Source organism: Penicillium vulpinum (genome assembly GCF_028829585.1).
Source record: "Penicillium vulpinum strain IBT 29486 chromosome Unknown utg000001l_segment0_segment0, whole genome shotgun sequence".
NCBI classification, from domain to species: Eukaryota; Fungi; Ascomycota; class Eurotiomycetes; order Eurotiales; family Aspergillaceae; genus Penicillium; species Penicillium vulpinum.
Window position 1 is genome coordinate 3,076,520 of NW_026643241.1, and position 18,556 is coordinate 3,095,075.

Genomic DNA, 18,556 nt, shown 5'->3' on the forward strand with positions numbered 1-18,556 from the left:
TATATCTATAAATGCTACTTTTATCTTATAATGTATTTTTTTTGTATATTAGAAGCAGCTCTATCGTCATAAATTTGTTTCCTTTCTTTTTATAATTTCACAATGTGGGCAAATATATACTAAGCTAGTTAAATATATGCATGTTACTTAGCCACACATATAATTGCTCCTACCTTACTACTACTACTACTACTACTAAAGCTACCTACAGTTCGAATTAAATATCGGACTTGAATTCGTTAATTCCCACTATAAATGGTCTAAACGAAATTTTCAGAATTAAAATATCCACATCAGTGATAGTAGAATTACTTGAACTTACCCTGTACGGAGTGGTGAAGTGGGAATTCCTACCATAACATATATATAAGATATTGGGCGAATAAAAGTCGAAATTTTATCCTTTGGAACATACGAGTTAGTAAATTCTTATAGTAACATTCTCTCAGGAGTACAAAGTAGAGAGACGGAAAATTAATCAATTATGTAATAATCTGTACGGATCTCTCGGAGGTCCTTTGTTGACATTGAAAACGCACCTCATCACTAGATTCCTTCAACTACTCTTTCTTTGAGATTATAAAAAATAAGCAAGGACTGTACAATTTATTGAAAGTTCCTATGAGGCCTTTCGTTCTTTTTTTTCTTACTTTTTTCTCTCTAGCATGTCTGGCCTCGTGGAAGTTCGGACGTTCGTGTTATACTATACTGGTGATGTCACCATCACCAGCTCAGTTATCCATCGGCTCCTACGGAGTAGAAAGAACTAGGTCAAACTAAAGCTAGCTAGAACGATTTGGGTATATGTATCTTGGGACAAATTAGTTTTCGACAGACCAATAATATATCTAAGGAGTACCTAGAGGTAGCTATATATTCGAACTTTTCCCCCGTTAAAACCCACCCCTTGCATCGTGGTCTTCCCTCCTACATTTCCACTCTGCCCCCATATATGAACTCTTGCAATCTAGCGTTTATACGTGGGTTTCTTGTGACTTTTCACCACCTACTCTCGACTTACGCCTACTGCTGGAATCAGATTTACAGCAAATTTTGATGTCTACCTCTTTTGTGTACGATTGGCAAAATCATCATAATGCCCACGATGACGATCGAGAATGAGTCCCTCTTTGCCCCCCTGACTATAACGTCGCAAGTGCCAGCGGCTATGAATGAATGTATCGATACATACTCGTCGAGCATGGAATCAAGCGCACTTTGGCGTAGCAAACGACGCAATCTTTTCCAACGGGCGTTTCACCGCGTGCAACTTGCGTACTACCGCTACGAAGTGACTTTCGGCCTCTATGTGTTGACATCCAATGAAAAATTCGTCGCAAACGCCTTCGTTTTGACCGTTATAGCCCTAGTCTTCTGGGCACTTCTTTACTTCCCAGCCTTGGTTTATAACAAGGGGGATGACCTTGTCTGGCTGCTGACAGGCCACCGTAACCAGGAAACTGGCACCGTGGTGTCGTGACAAATACAGCAATTTCATGATTACCCACAGCTGAAAATTTCTTCCAAGGTTGGCTTGATAATCACGTATTGGGTACACTGTTTTTTTGTATACCAGAATAACACCACACCGACGAAGTCACACCGGCGAAGTATGCGTCTCTTAAGGGCCTTTGCTGTTTTTGCCCCCTACCTACTGAAACAACATGTCCACGCTTTAAAATTTGCTTTTTTTTTGCAATTCATTTTGTTCTAAGCTTTCGGTGTTTTTTCCCCCTCAACTGAGAGGCGTTTATTTTGCATGTTTGAATTCAAGATCCCCCCCCCCCCCCTTTATTGTAAATAATTGATTAATTTCTTTCCACATTCGTTGCTCCACTCCTGATCTCGGGAGATCCCTGCTCTAACATATACATATGTAGTTACAAGTAGAAAGGGCCGACCCTCTGGGTCGGCTGAGTACAGCTTATAAGAATATTAGAGAGTAGGCCAGTTTATTACACAAACACTACTATAAGGCCCTCCGTTACCCACGCTCCTATAAAGCGCCGTTAGCGCTCTGCTATATAGGTCGACACAGGAGGCATACGTCTGGCAGAGAAAAAGCGGTTGTTAGAGGAGTTGCAATATCTACGATGAATAATAGAGGTACTGGAAATACTCTTGTTGTTGCGTAAAGAGGGAAGAAAACTATGTATCTACAGGAGTGGGGACTAGAGCTAGGAGCAAAGAGTGGTCACGTGACCACTGACAGCGGTATAAAAGGGAGAGAACTTTAGAAAAACTAAAGTTTATATAGTAAAGTGTAATCAAATGAAACCGAAAAAAGGGGAGTTAGATTTATTGGTGCTGTCAATTCATCTTGAAGAAGAAAAGTAAATGAGTTAAAGGGAGAGCCTAGTATATTGATTTAAAAAGCAAATGGAATTCGAAATTTTGGTGAGGGAAGTGGCAGAAAAACATAAGCGGTCAGCCGAGTTGTACACCCGAACCAATCAGAACACACGATTCACATACATACCCACACTACCATTACATATGTAGGTAAAGAGTACGGAGTACATGGTCATAATTGATTCTATTGAAAAAATGGAGGCAAGTTTTGCAATGCACACAAATAATAATAGTAAAAATAAGAAAAAATGAAACTTTAAAAACATACAACAGTGAGGATTCGCTGGTGGTCACCCACCCAACTACTAACTCACCGGCGTGTGGCTTAAGTACGGCTGAGCGGACGGGAAGCCCTGTTTTCCACACCCTATGGTCGTATGTATCAAACTGCATCCCACAATCAAATATCTTGTAATACTGCAATCTTATTTTGGAACACCTATATCTGGGCAAGTCAACTACATAGTATATCAACTATTATCGTAGTATATATTTGCAAGTCGTTTTCTTCCATTTTTGCGACCGCTGATTGGCTGTTACCCATGCTTCCTTTTTTATCGCTTTCCTCCCTTACCATATAGTCCGATTTGCTTTAAATTTGAGCGTTATATTATAGTAATTATCTATTTCTACTAACATTTACATCTTCCCGACCTAGATAGTTATAATACCTAGAGCAGAGCGCTAGCGTCGGAGCATAGGTAGCCTTCTCGCTTGTTTATTTTAATATTGTCTTATCCTAATAAACTGGCGAAACCTTTAATGTTTTTTTTTTAGTCGAGTGAGGCCCGTAGGGCTGGCCCGAGCTTCTTGTCAAAATATGTACATGGCAAGAGGCAAGCCGCATTCGCTTCTTCTGATTTGTTTGACTGATGTAGGATACGAGCCCTGTTTACTTCACCGAATTTGATAGTAAGTCAGAAAAGGGTTCGGATAGTATCAAGGTACCTTCATTCTCGACCTGCTAAAGTTGTTATTTTGGAAATCGTCAATCTGTAACCCATGTCATAAAGCCATGAAGTATAATAACGAAATTTATATTCTCTAGACTTTTCCACTTAGTTGGCCCATGTTTTTTCAAAATTCTGGAATTCCAGATCATTCAAATACCAGCAAGCAACATGTACGTTTCAGACACAGTGTGCGAAGATAGAACCTATTAGCGTAATAATAGAGAAGGTGATCCTGTGGTCTGACGATACCGAGTCTGAGTCTCTACAAGACTTTAGGCCGTGGATGCTACCCATAATTATCGGATATGATGAATATCTCACATTACCTAGGTAGCTCTGGAGGTAGTAGGCCGGGAGGCAACCTAGGTCCGCAGGTTTTCTGTTAGTCTAAAACCAGACATGTACCCTTGGGCTCCTACACTACACAGGTGTATAGGCGGCCAGGGGTCGGATGCGGTTTCTCGTAGTATTGGTGCCTGAAATTTTCTTCGAATGCCTGAATTGCTATAACTTATTCCTTGGTAAGCAACACTTGAATCCATCCATCTTATGTATGGATCCATTCTTCTAAGGTCAAGATAAACGCTTCAAAAAATGGGCAAAAAGTGCGACGCTATTCGCATTTTTACAAATGCTAGGATCCCTTTTTCCGTAGACCGATAAATACAAGGTCGGGGGTAGGTCGATGAGATTGGCGATATATATAATTGGTTCAAATTGTTGAGAAATTGGTTATTTGGACGATTAGAGGGCCTCAACGCTATAGAATGCCAAATTTGAGGCCTTTCAATAAGTATGAATAGCTTCACTATTGTCAGATAAGGAATTGTGCTCGGTTGGGGGGAACTTCAACGCCCTGAAATGGGTGATTTCGGAGATTTGTATAGTTGGGAATAGCTTCAATGTAGGAGTTTCGTTAACAATACACTGTACCCGGTTCTTGCCAAGCAACCCTACCCCCTTTCGGGTGTAGGGTTACCACAGGTAAATGCAAACGCTTGCCAAATGCCAAATGTACCTTTTGTAGGGGACTCACATATAAACGGTACATCCAGTTAATTAGAGTTTCTCGACTTTCGAAGGAGAAAGGATAATTATAATATTAGAATTCAAATCTCAGGTATCTCAAGACATATATCTTTTGTAAACATAATTTCTAGAGAACGGTTGGTATAGATATAACGCGAACAATTTTCTGGGGGTGTTCAAAACTCCTTCATGCTATAACACCATGATACCGCCAATCTTAGACATTAAAAGGGTACCAAATGGATTTGTATATCGATAAAATAGAACAGTCGAGCTCAATTTATTTTTATCAATTTTGATCAATTTTGATCGAATTTTGGCAGATATTGGGCCATATGTACCGTTTATATGTGAATCCCTTACAAAAGGTACATTTTGCATTTGGCAAGAGTTTGCATTTACCTGTGGTAACCCTACACCCGAAAGGGGGTAGGGTTGCTTGGCAAGAACCGGGTATAGCGGTGTGAAAAGGCGGTAGAAAACCAGGCATATTCAGACACCAATACTATACAGAACCGTATCCGACCCCTGGCCGCTATGCACTTGCGTAGCTACACCCGCTTGCACCTCTCTTTATCCCCCGAGCAAAACTTAATACAAAAATAGTATTATATAGCTCTTCTAAGTCCGTCAAATTCTGATCTCATTGCAAAAAAAGACAGGCAATTTGTGTATCGAATAACATACGAAACATTTTCGACGCGCCACTATCTCACAAAAAGACCGTCAACATAATTATGTCTGCAGTAGTTACACCACATCGCTTGTTCGAGGTAAGACAAGGTCTTCATATGTGAATCCTGCTAGGTATCCTTGCTAACCGGCACTGGGTAAACTTCGAGAACAACTGAATGGTAGCAATCAGCTTCTCCAACAGGAACTCAACGCTTCGTTGATCCATCGTCTCCTCAGTGGCTGTTATCATGAGCTCGAGCTGAGATCCGTGTTCAACGGAGATGATACCCAACTGGCCGTGCGCCAACTTGGAGCTGGCCCAATCGCAGGCAGACGATGAGCGAACGCCATCCATTTCGAAGGGCTCCGTGGCTTCTTCACTCTGATGGTGAACAAGGCAGGCCATTTTTGAGCCAGGCTGCCACCCTGTGCAGGATTCTGTGATAGAATCAAAGGATGCCTCGTCATGGGCAGTGATTTCCAGTTGCTGTACCTGAACATGATGCAAGAAATCCTCCACCGTCCAGTCTGGTTCAATCCTGATTCGAACGGGCAAGTGATTCAAGCAGGGCCCAATGGCTGTATTTGCGTCCAAAAAGGAACTTCCACGTCCGTGAACAACCTGACCTAAGATAATATCAGGTTGTGAGGTTTTCTCAAACAGGATCCACGAGAAAGCTGCTTTCACCAGTGTTGAAATGGTCATGTCAGGTGGGAGGGAGGGCATTGATGTTTGGCGCTTTTCAACTATGTCATTGTCCGAAATACGTGCCTTTCCAGTTTGACGAAGAGGATCAAGAGCAGCAGATGGAACACCTTGAAGGTATCGTCGCCAGAATGAAACCTCTGCTTTGTTCAGATCGCCCATCCGCTTGTAGGCGACATCCTTGAATTGCACAGCCTGTGGTAGAGGCTCGTTATGATAGGCTTTTGTGATTGCCTTCCAGAGCAACGGTATAGAGGCCCCATCATACTGTGCATGGGATATGCGAAGGATCAATGCAGAGCACTGCTTGATGGGACTAGTAACGAGAGTGAAGCTGACTGGCATTGCACCCTGGGCTGTGAAGGGTGGAACCTTTTCTTTGGACTCTCGACCAACATATGCCTGTGGATCATCGCATTCAACAACATTCAGCACAGGCTGAACTTCCCGGAGGATCACCTGGAGAAATCGGCCATTGGCCTCCATAAAGACTGTGCGTAAGATGCTGTGGTGAGCAACAACGTTCCTGCACGCGGTCTTCAGTCTATTAATGTCCAGGGCCACAGGGAATATTTGTGCCATCGAGACTGGCGATGCATGCGTCATGTAGAAGACTTGGAATGGAAGCGCCGGGATGATATCTTCCACATTATCTTTAACCACCGAATGTCCCCGTAAGAAGTGCGAAGCAAACAATTCCTCACGCTCGTGATCCGTAATCAGGGAGTAGGGTATGTGAGACCACAAGGAAGAATTTGCAGTCTGTATTCCATCCATGATATCGGTAGAGTTAATGACGGTAGCATGTTTGGCAACACGTATTAGTGTTTTCCACTGGAACAAACTCTCGACTGAATGCGCAATCCCAGCTGCCCGTGCCCTCGATGCGACTTTAAGAGCCGAGATAGAGTCACCTCCCAATCGGAAGAAGCTGTCCTCAGCGCCAATCTCGTCGGCTGCAATATTGAGTACTTGTGCCCAGATGTGCTGCAAATCCCTCTCCATCCCCGTGGCGGGCACTCGCTTATCTGAAGGGGCTTCAGCGAACAAAGACTCCAGCTGCACTCGTGTTGCGTTTGACGCCGACTCTCTCAACCGCTTTCGGTCAACTTTGCCACTGGGTGTGTGGGGTATCCACCGCAGTGGCACAAAAGCAGACGGTACCATATAATCTGGAAGGATATCACTGAGGTGGCGTTTCACATTTGATATTTGGGCCGCGAAGTTGGTCGGGGAAACAATTTCCAGGGAAGGGATCGCTGAGCTGGATACTAGTGAAGCCGTCTCAGCCGCCTTTGAAGCGACAAAGACAACCAAGCATTTGGAGCTCGTCGAAGACATCGGGGTCACAATCTCAGCCGTGATGTCCGTTAGATCTTCAGGCCAGACCTCCTGCAGTCGCTCCTCAACTTCTGCAAGCTCAAAACGCTGGCCTCGTAGCTTGACCTGAAGGTCTTTTCTTCCTATAAATGAGAGAGATCCATCCTTCTCATAACGAACAAGGTCGCCTGTTCGATACACCCGACCTTCCTTTTGACCACCGGTGAAGCCGAAACGTTGCATCCATGTTGGGCATGAGATAAAGTTTGCAGCTGTTTGGTCCGGACGGTTCAAATATCCGCGACCTACAAGAGGCCCCTGAAGAAGAAGCTCGCCCACAGCACCAATGGGAGCGATTCGTTGAGGATTTCGTGGATCGGCCACCCAGCAGGCGCCTGCAATCGGCTTTCCGATATTCCCACCCTGCGAGTTAGAGTCGATTGGAGACTGCACGGTAAACACGACCGTGCATTCTGCTGGACCGTAAACTGGCACGATCTGTGCATTCGGCACCCACTGCTTAATGTCGCTTGACCGGAGGGGTTCTCCACCAAGCATGATTGTTCGGAGCGACCCCAGCTCGCTTGGCATCATCGCGCGTAATACACTGGGGGTTAAGTGGGCATGCGACGGTTGTAGCACTTGCAATGCCTCAGTTAGCCGGCCTCTACGCTCAGGCTGCGTCAGAACGCAGACACAAGCACCCACAAGCAGTGGACCGAGTATTTCCAAAATACTAACGTCAAAAGCATAGGAAGAGAAGTTCAGGACGCGGTCACCTGGGCCAATACCCATAAGACGAGAAACTTCTTTTGTCATTGTCATAAAGGAACCATCCTCAATCACAACACCCTTGGGTTTGCCGGTTGAACCAGAAGTGAATACAGCATAAAGAGCACGCTCTGTTCCCAACCGAGTGGTCTTATGGTTTGGCATCGGTGCACACTCGGAGATGCTCCGAGGCATGATCACAACCTCGTGGAACAGCGCCTCTGCTTCATGACGATGCTCGGGAGATGTAAGTATAAAAGGAGGCTTTACTTCTTCGCAGATACTCCGAAGCCGTTCTTGTGGATGCGAGGTGTCTAGAAGGACAAAGGCGCCCCCTGCCTTAAGCACGGATAAAATTGCTACCACAGTCCAGCATGACCGATCAAAGTATATTGGAACGAAGACCTCTGATGACACTCCCTGCAGACGCAAAAAGCAAGCGATGTTGGAAGAAAGAAGGTCTAGTTCTTCATATGATAGGCTGAACTCGGATGATGAGACGGCTAGACTCAATGGTTGCCTCTCACAATGCCGAGAAATTACATCAGTGACCGACTCCGAACGTCGTGCCGGGAATCCAGCGTTCCAGGCTTGTAGCTGCTGGATACCTTTTTCATTCAGTGTAGCAATTTCGTGCACTGGCTTTTCAGGATACTGGTGCACCTGCTGCAAGTTGTGGCTGAATTGGTCTAGCATGCGTTCAACTTGCCATGTTGGAATGACAAGGTCATCGTTGGAAACTGCAACGGTTACCTCATTTGGCTTGAGCATAACGGCTAGTTGGATGGCGTATGTATTTGATGCAGCATCCCCCGATGATGTTCCTATGGGTTCCATAGGATGATTATTGCCAGTACCCAAGTTTTCAACCTCTCCTCTCCCTTCCACAAGTAGGGTTTGGAACGAACAGGCCTGCTTGGCCTCCGGCCCTATGGCAGAAATTTCAGGTAGTCCAACTTGTTCGAATGGAATCAGCTGTACTGTCCGCTCTTGCAAATTTCTGAGGGCTTGTGAGACGCTCGCATTATCATCGATTTGCACGCGCAAAGGAAGCGTAGCAATTGTTGGACCAGCCATGCCCTCAATGCCATTGACCAATGCTGTTCGACCAGGGGACACAATGCCAAATACCACATCATCATTGCTCTGGTAATGAGACTGAACAAGCGCCCACGCGAAACGGATGGCGGTGGTTCGACTGACGCATCCATCCACCACTGGGCCAGTTTCAATTGTTCGTACCGTTTGTTCTGAAGCCCGAGGCCGATATGATGTGGAAGGAAGTGTGGGAAATGGCTCGGCAGTAAGTCCGTGGAATTCACGGCGCCAGTATTCAAGCGCATCCTTTTGTTGGGACATAGAATATTTGATGAATTCTTTGAATGGAGTCATTTCGGAGGGCACCATTACCTGACCTTGGTAGGCTTCTCGGGCACGGTGCACAAGCAGAGGCAGTGACCAAGAGTCATACAGAGCATGATGAATGGTAATAACTAGGTCGGATCGCCCAGCTATATTGAAATCCTCGCTCACCACCGGGACAACTTCAAACTGCACCAGTGGCTGGCCCAGAAGGTTGTTCCATTGTAACCTTTTCTCTTTCATACCCGGCAAGATCCAGTGGAGCTCACTGTCCTTTAACAGGACTTGCATGAAGCCAAACTCCGACTGAATGAATCGAGTGTGCAGAATTCCGTTGTGTTTTGCTACTATCTCCCAAGCAGTTTTCAATAAAGACAGATCAATATCCGGCCCTAGTCGGAAACGATGGTGTGCGATATATGATCCGGGACGCTCCGCCGTTAAAGCTACCATACCAGCCTGCAATGCGGTGCAGGGGTATATGTCCGCGATTTTCTCTATCGGGAGGTTACATTGTTCCATTGCATGTGCTTTCAGTTCTTCTATGCAATTTTCCGGGAGCATTGAGAACGGGGGCACGGAATCACCCATTTCTTTTGGTTTGGACTTTGGAGGTTCCTTCGGCTCTGGAATTGAGCAATTCAGTGCAAGGTCGCTAAGCTTAGGATGTAGGAAAATATCTGAGACACCTAGTTGAATGCCTTTCTCGCCAGCCGTGGCAGCCAACCTCATTGCTGCGATCGAGTCTCCGCCCAAGCGGAAGAAGTTGTCATCAGGTCCGACTGTCTCTACAGGACGAGCCAGCACTTCAGCCCAACAATTTTGCAACTTGCGCTCCCGACTTGTCATTTCTCTGAAATTTCGTAGGCGATGGCTGGTCGCGTCTTGACCAATCTGCACCCGTAGCGCTTGAGATGCTGCATCCCGCACTTTTTCCCGGTCAATCTTTCCATTCACTAATCGTGGTACCTGATATACAGGAACGAATGCCGACGGGATAAGAGGAGCTGGAACATTTGCCCGAAGATGTGATTGCATTTGCTCCACGGCCGCTTCAAAGGTTTGAATATTGTCGCTGTCTCCTGGTTGAACAATGGAGGCTACTAAATAGGCATCATTGGTATCTTTTGGTGCGATCATATCTGCAAAGACTTCGGGGTCGTTGATAGGGAAGCACTGCTGAACATGGTGCTCAACTTCAGGAAGTTCAATACGCTGTCCACGTAACTTTACTTGACGGTCTTTTCGTCCGATGTATTGTATAGAGCCATCCACAAGACGCCTCACAAGATCCCCTGTTCTGTACAAGAAGCCCCTTCGGGAGCTACGGAGCTTGCATAACCAAGTCGGATATGGAACAAATGCTGCTGTCATGGCCTCGGGACGATTAACGTAACCGCGACCAACAATAGGACCCTCGATGAGCAGTTCTCCGATAGCGCCTATAGGTAAGAGACTCTCTGGTCTGTTTGGATGTGCTACCCATGCGACACAACCAACAGGGTTTCCAATATTCGATTCATCTTGGGCGAGATATTGCGGTGATGACTGGGCTGTGGCGATGACAGAGCATTCTGAAGGACCGTAGGCATTCATTAAGCGTACATACGGGGACCAATGACGAACATCGTCCCTAGTCATGCCCTCCCCACCGAGCACAAGTGTTTCCAACGTCGGAACTTGCTGCGGATTTAGGATGCGTGCCACAGAAGGGGTCAGCAACGCCCAGTTCACTTTCATATCATGGATTGCATGACTCAGCCGTTGGTTTCGGTCTTGATCGGAGGGAATACAGATACAACCACCGACCAAAAGCGTGTCGATCATTTCAATAATACTAGCATCAAAAGCATAGGAGGCAAATTGGATGACCCTGGCCTTTTTATCAAGACGAAGGACCTGGGTATGTGCAGCTGATGCTGACAGGAAAGACTGGTGCTCAATGAGGCTTGCCTTTGGCCTACCTGTCGACCCGGACGTAAAAACAGCATATGCGGAAGACTTTGGACTAGCTGCCAATGGGATAATGTCTTTTTGAATTCCCGAATGCAATATTTGGCTCAGGTCCTCGGCGATGATTGGGTTTGGCGCTAAATTGGCTGCGAGCTCAAAGTATCTTGTTGAGGTAATAATGACTGGACACTGGAAGTCCACTTGTACCATATCTTGTAGTCTCTCTGCTGGATGCGACGGATCAAGCAAGATGAATGCTCCACCTGCCTTCATAATCGCGATTATGGCGACTACTGTCCATCGGGATCTCTCACGGCATACTGGTACAAAGACCTCGGGACCTATACCAAGCAAAGCCAGCTCTTTAGCTAATAGCGATGAGAGAAAGTCGAGAGTCTCATATGTGAACTGGCCATCCCAGGCATCGACTGCAGGGGATGTGGGTTGCGCCTTCGTCATTCGTTGTATGTCAGTGTGAATACAAGATCGCACAGCTTGAGGTAGGTTGTAATTGAAACAAAGCATCCGACTCTCGTTCTTCCCCATTGACAGATTTATGTCGCTTAGATTGACGATTGCGGGATCAATAAGCTGCAGAACGATATGACGAAAGGTGTCGGCAACCAATTCAGCCTGAACTTCAGCCACAGTGTGCGGCCAGTATGTCAAATCACCATCGATGGTCTCCTCACGCGCCGTGATATTGATAGTCAGGTCATACTGTATTTTGGTAAGTTATCCAAATTTGAAAAAACGTCTTGGGGGCATTATTCCACACATACCTCAGTTGAGTCAATCCCGTCCTCTGGTTGCAACTTGATTTTTTCGGACTGATCAGAGAATATGATTCCTGGGTCCTTTTGTAATGACATCGCGGTATTAAACAAAGATTGACCGGAGAGATTCAAAGAATGCATGACCTCTGCTAAAGAGCAATGTTGGTGATCAAGGCTTTGGGCGTAGGCCGCATGGTTTCCGGCAAGCGTTGACAGAACCGATGATTCGTCAGATAAATGTAGGCGACAAATCAAAAGATTGATCAAAGGTCCAGAGATATTGTGCGAATCTTGCACTGGGATATCACGGCAAGCATTCAAATACCCGAAGCATACAGACTCGCTTCCTGTGTATACACGGAGGACAATACCCCAAGCAACTTGGAGCAAACTGGAAATCGTGATACCATGATGCTGGCAGAATGAGCGGAGATCTCGTCCAATGTTCATGGAGAATGGTAACAATTGTAGAGAGCTTTTGTTTGGCCTATGCTCTTTCAATCCAATAGATGGAAAGAGACATGTATGAACACCAGTCAAATATTGCTTCCAGTAGAGTTCCGAGGCCTCATTTTCCCGAGTTTGCAGATACCCTAGGTACCTGCTATAGCAGCCCGCAGACCCTGCGTCCAGTTTCCCATTGCATGCTTGGTAGAATTCTGACAATAATCTTTGCTCTGTGATACCGTCGACAAGAATGTGGTGGATAGCCAGCTGGCAGTATGCTCCACCATCAGGCCCAATTGCGACGGTAAGCTGATGGGGCGGGCGACCCTTCTCATTTGAGGATGTTGGATTGAGCAGGAACTCATCCGAAAGAGAAGTAACTTGACCTTCTGCATGCAATTCGGATTCGGAAATTGTCTTAATGTTTGCCTCGGACGTTCTCAGAACTACTTGGACTGGATGACCATGCCCTGTGACGCCATCGGTGAAGACAGTGCGCAGGATGGGTTGACGGTCAACAACCTGCTGCCATGCTTGCCTGATCTCATTGATATTTATTGGGTCCGCAGATTTTGGATATAGAGACCACCGGATATGCGACCAGTATACTTGAGGGTTTCTTAATTGGCTCAACCACATGCCAAGTTGAATGGGCGAGCAAGGGAACATATCCTGGATCCCAGACGGAGACACATCGAATCGACCAGAGACCTGATGGAGTAGCTTGTGAAGCTGCTCCTCGCTTGCAAGTGATAGCAACGGAAAATCGACAGCGCTGAGTCGCTGTTCCTGTTGCAGCTCTATGGGAAGTTCCTCAAGGGTTTGTAGGCAATTACTGATCCATTGATCTAGTCGGTCCTGATGCCTTAATCTTCGGTTATAGATAAAGGACAAGTTAAGAGAGCCGTTCATGACAGTCGCATTCACATCAATGAGAGCCATGCGCGGCAAATCAGCTGCCATGGGGAGAAGGGATTCATCTTGGACCGACGTCATCTGGAGAAGGGCGCCTGGTCGCTCAAATTGTTGGAAAAGGCCGGTATAGTTGAAAAGAATCTCCATTGGGGAATGACCCTGGAATTCGTTCGGTCCCTTGGGATGGAGGAATCGCGATGCAAAATATGCCCATCCGTTGGTGGATATGCTGCGGCGACCGGCTTTTGTCAACTGCAAGATCCTCCTGACGCTGTCTTCTTTCTTAACATCCAAAAACAAAGGTGAAATAGTGGTGAACCATCCAACCGTGCGAGATATATCAATATCAGCATCCCATGGCTCTCTCCCATGCCCTTCGCTGAACATGGTAGGTGCAGATCGATTGTCGAATGCCTGAACAAAGGCATAGAGTACTGCTGCCTGAATAATTTCCACTGGCTGGGTGTGAAACGCGCCATTCGCAGCACCAATTATTGCGTCGGTTGTTTCCTTCGATACCGTGATGTTTCGTCGTATTGCATCCGCCCAAGTATTCGCACCTAGGATAGCCTCTGAGCCCCAGTAGTTCATTGAGGGACGTGGAATTTCCGTCTTCAGCGTTTTGCTAGGATCAAGAGACTCTCTGGTATAGTTTCTTTGCAACCGGCACCATTGTTGGAATGATATGGAGAGAGGCTGTATTGTACGGCCGGTGCTGAGGATATCTTCAAGGTCTTGCAGAATGATGCGCCATGACACTAGGTCAATCACAAGATGATGGGCCATCAGACCCAAAAACTGCTCCCCCGCGTTTGTGATAATAACGTCAACAACAATCATCACTCCTTGGACGATATCCAGCGTGTTCTGGCTGGTTGATAGAATCGTCTGTAAGGCTTTACGGTCATTCATAGATGACACCCGATGCTCTCTAAACCGAAGGCTTCTAGACACATCAGGACTAATAATCTGTCCCCATTGACCATCCGATCGTCGTTCAAAACGGGCGCGGAGCATTGAGTGAGTGGCGACAATCTTCTCAATCGCTCGTTTTATCTCAGGAGGTGGAAGAGGCTTACCGAGCCGGAGAATGAACTCGAGAGTAAACTTGTTGTGACCATTGGGCACTCGCTCAAAGAAGAGCCTTTGGATTGGGGAAAGTTCAAACCACACCTCCGTCTGCTCGTCCTCCCCGGCCGAGGTGAAAGAGAGGGACCCGGAATCTTGGATCCTTTCTGCCAGTTGCCTGATGGTTGGAAAACGAAATATATCAGCAACCGCTACTTTCAGTCCGACGGTACGGCAACCTGCGGCGACTTGCATCGCGCTGACAGAATCACCTCCTAGACGAAAGAAGCTTTCTGTAGTGCCGATTTCTTCAACAGTTCGATTTAGTGTCTTTGCCCAGATCTGTTGAAGCTTTTCCTCGCGAGAAGATAATGGCGCCTCCGGCTGCGTTTTCACAGCTCGATAAGCCTGCATCTGCTCCAAGGATAGCTTATTGGCCTGCTCCTGGATGTAACGTCGATTGGTCTTCCCAGAAGGCGTCAGAGGTATATGGGAGAGGGGTAGATAAAACCGTGGAATCATGAAAGATGGTAGAACATCCGACATGCTAGCCTCTGCCGCAGTGCAGGCTTCACGAAACTCATCGTTTGGAGGAAGAAACTCGGCTTGATGATTGACGCCGTCTTTTGGAGGAGATGCAGGGAGACATATAAATGCTATGAGTAGAGCGTCTGGTCGACGATCATTGGTGCCATTCTGGGAAGATGACCGGAGGACGTCTGCAAGGGTCTGGTGGGATTTCGGAAATGCTTTGTGAAGATGGTACTCAATGTCTGCCAGTTCTAAACGTTGTCCGTGTAGCTTGACCTGAGTGTCTTTCCGTCCAAAGTATCGGAAACTACCATCCCCGGTAGCTTGCACCAAATCTCCGCTTGTGTATAATTTTCTGGATGGAACGGAGCCAAATTGCAGGCGCCAGGGAGGTGGTTCAACGAAAACCCGAGCTGTCTGCTCGGGCAAGGATAGATAACCCTTGCCAACAATTGGTCCTTCTATCAATAGTTCTCCAGTGCATCCAAGTGGCATGAGCACCCGATGATCTTCCGGATGAACAACCCATCCAGATCCCCCCGTGCTATATCCTATATTCGCTGGATCATTGCTCTTGAGATTTGGTTGTACACTGAACACTGCTGAGCACTCCGCTGGGCCGTACGCATTTCCAACGTGTACAAAAGGCTCCCAGCGGACAACGTCGCTAGCCAAAACTGCCTCTCCGACAAACATCAAAACCTTCAAGGACTTAACACTATCTGGGTTAATGATCCGGGTGACACTGGGTGTCAGGCATGCAACGGTCACTGCAAAGCGGTTCATAGATTCCACCAGATGACTGCGACAGCCATCCATTGATGGGATGCAAACACAGCCTCCATGAATTAGAGTACTGATATGTTCGATAATGCAAGAATCAAATGCTGGAGATGCAAATTGTAGCACACGCGACTCTGGTGTGAAGTGGTATGGCTTGCCATGAGCCATAGCACTTGAAGCAAAGCCTTCGTGATGAACAATTACACCTTTGGGGGTTCCCGTGGATCCAGAGGTAAATGTCAGATAGACGGGATCCTGTGAGCCAACAGAAGATTTCCGAGATGAGCTACTGCAATGCGGTTGCTCCGAGTCAAAATCATCCAGGTTTAGCAATACTTGAACTCCAAGCTGGGCCGCTAGCTCAATATGCAAACCGCAAGTCAATACTAGGGGAGCTTTAACAGCTTCACACATATTCTGCAATCGGGACTGTGGGTGTGATGGGTCTAGCAGCACAAAAGCAGAACCAGCCTTCATCACAGCAAGCATGGCGACCGCCATCCACTTAGTCTTTCCCAAGAGAAGAGGTACAAATGATTGAGAGCCAACAAGATGTCGAGAAAGATGGTCGGCCAATGCGGACGACAATTCATCGAGGGCTAGATATGAATAGTTGCCATCCCAGCTACTGATAGCCATGGCGTCAGGTTGTTTTCGCGTGCGTCTTTCAATTAATGAATGAACACATGGCATTATCTCAGAGTGCTTTGTCAAAATATTCTGGCGGCGGAGAATGCTCAAATTTTCGGGGCTCACGACACTAATATCGGAAAGTGCAAGGCCCGGCTTAGTGTCGACCTGCTCGTAGATATGAATGAGTTGGGAGAGAATTCGCTCCATTTGGCATGGTTCTGTTGCTGCCGGGTCAAAAGAAGCCTCAATTGACATCATCGTAGTCGAGGGGCGATATCGTAGGATCAAAGGATACATGTCGTACGTCAATTGGGTTGATCGACTCTGGGAGAATAAGTCGGGAAGTTGATGGCCATCTCTGGGCTCGACCGAGAGCAGGGTTTGAAAATGACACGCTGCTGCTGGACCAGGACCAAGGCGAAGCAGATTTTGCAATCCCACATGCTCGAACTCCATGGATGTTGCCCATTCATCCTGTATTGCAACCAAGGTATCTGCGACGGTATTCTGCCCGCACAGCTTGATACGCACGGGCACGCTAGCAAGTGCAGGTCCGCTTAAGTCCTGCACACCTGCAACGGACACTGCACGACCCGCGTTTACTGCTCCAAATAATATGTCATCAGAGCCAGTATAGACTGATTGTAGGATCGCCCATGCTAATCGAATTTTGGTGCCAACAGTGCTTGAGGAACCTTTGCCAGATTCAATGCTAAAGGACCTTTCTAGCCGCTCAGTTGGTCTGGCAGCATGACCCACTGTGGGTAGTTGAGGAAATGTCCCCATGGAGGCCTCATGTGCATCACCAAACTTGGATTTCCAGAAAGCATTGGATCTATCTTGGGTCCCCTGTACATGGTCCACTAGAGGCCGAAAGGGATGGAAAGACAGTTCTTCGCCTCTGTAGGCGGCGGCAGCTTGGCGCAACAACAATGCAATAGACCAGTGGTCGCAGATAGAATGATGGATTATCATTTTCAGCTTATTTTCGGTGACATTGAAGATGAAATACGCCAGTGGAGCGCCTGCTCGCCAAGAAGGGCTGGTAATCTCACCATTTATGCCGTCGTCGGTCTCCTGGACCTGCCATGGAATTGATCCTCGCACCACTGCCTGTACACAACCGTGCTGACTGGTTGGAATCATACGAGTCCTCAATATCGGGTTGGCTTGGGCCGTCTGAATCCAGGCCCCTTGCAGCTTATGATGGTCAACCTCTCGTGGCAGACGGTATTCGTGTTCGATGGTATATGCTCTTGGGTCTTTGAAAGTGAGGGCTATCATTGCTTCCTGGAGGGCGGTGCATGCATATACATCTTCAATCTCATCCAGGGAGCAGTGGCATTGATCCGCCACTTGTTGCCAAATTTCATCGATTGAATTCTCCTTGTCACTCGAAATACTAGGGGGCCCTTTATCGAATGTTTCCTCCGATGGGTCTCTCGACCCTATCGAATCTTCGGGTGGAGTGATGGCTCCCGAGGCAGGAACATATATTGGTGGTCTCATACTCAATACAGGATGCTTTGATACCATGATTTCAATTCCTGTGCTCTTCATTTGATTAGAAAATATACCTGTGTCTTTGGGGTCCATGTTAACAAACCTGTGCCACTCAATAGTAGGTGTATTGTATCGTTCGGGGTTTTATTCAACGCATGACCAATCTCGTCGGCATTGCCATGTTCTATGAGAATAGACAAGAGACGTTTTGAAATGAAGTTTATACGAGAATATTAGTGACATACATGGTACCTAGAGAGCTACGGCCGGGATATACATTATGCGCCCTGATCCAAAAGAAGTTTTCATAAACCGTGGTATAAGCACATGTCAATGTAACATAATAGATTCCTTGACGTACGCAGTGTAAACTCTACATCGGCTAAGCTTGATATCTTGTTCAGTAGGTTCTTCTTTGCTGCTGTTTTCAGCTGTTTTCGGGTTCTTTCTTTTCTTTCTATCAAGTACCCACAATGTATATTCATCATCGATCGAGCTTGATCAATTTCGATCAAGCTCGTACCATGGTTTCTGACAAAAATGCTATTGAGGAAGAATTACCTTCCGAAGTGGATTGCCTGAATGCCAGTTGTTCGAAATCCTAAATTTATCCAAAATCATTTAAGCTTAGGTTACATCCGCGCGGAACGCTTTTTGCACGGGTACATCGATCCACTTCTTGACATCACTGCCCCTCTGCATTATCCTATTTTGGCCAAATGTGAGATCAGATTAAATACGATGACTTTGAGACTTATCGTCAATAGCTTTGGAGGGCG

General features: G+C 46.6%; 2 protein-coding genes across 2 annotated transcripts; one reads left to right on the forward strand and one right to left on the reverse strand.

The window, feature by feature from the left end:
- Nucleotides 1-1,105: 1,105 nt before the first annotated feature.
- On the forward strand, nt 1,106-1,480 carry N7479_001115 (serine palmitoyltransferase small subunit family protein; the record flags this gene model as incomplete). The annotated part of the gene is made up of 1 exon (XM_057248812.1): nt 1,106-1,480. The coding sequence occupies one exon, from the start codon at nt 1,106-1,108 to the stop codon at nt 1,478-1,480; it is 375 nt and encodes a 124-aa protein (XP_057113244.1).
- Nucleotides 1,481-5,121: 3,641 nt separating this feature from the next.
- On the reverse strand, nt 5,122-17,810 carry N7479_001116 (AMP-dependent synthetase/ligase; the record flags this gene model as incomplete). Its single annotated transcript, XM_057248813.1, has 2 exons — nt 5,122-11,841; nt 11,904-17,810. The coding sequence occupies 2 exons, from the start codon at nt 17,808-17,810 to the stop codon at nt 5,122-5,124; spliced, it is 12,627 nt and encodes a 4,208-aa protein (XP_057113245.1).
- Nucleotides 17,811-18,556: the final 746 nt, after the last annotated feature.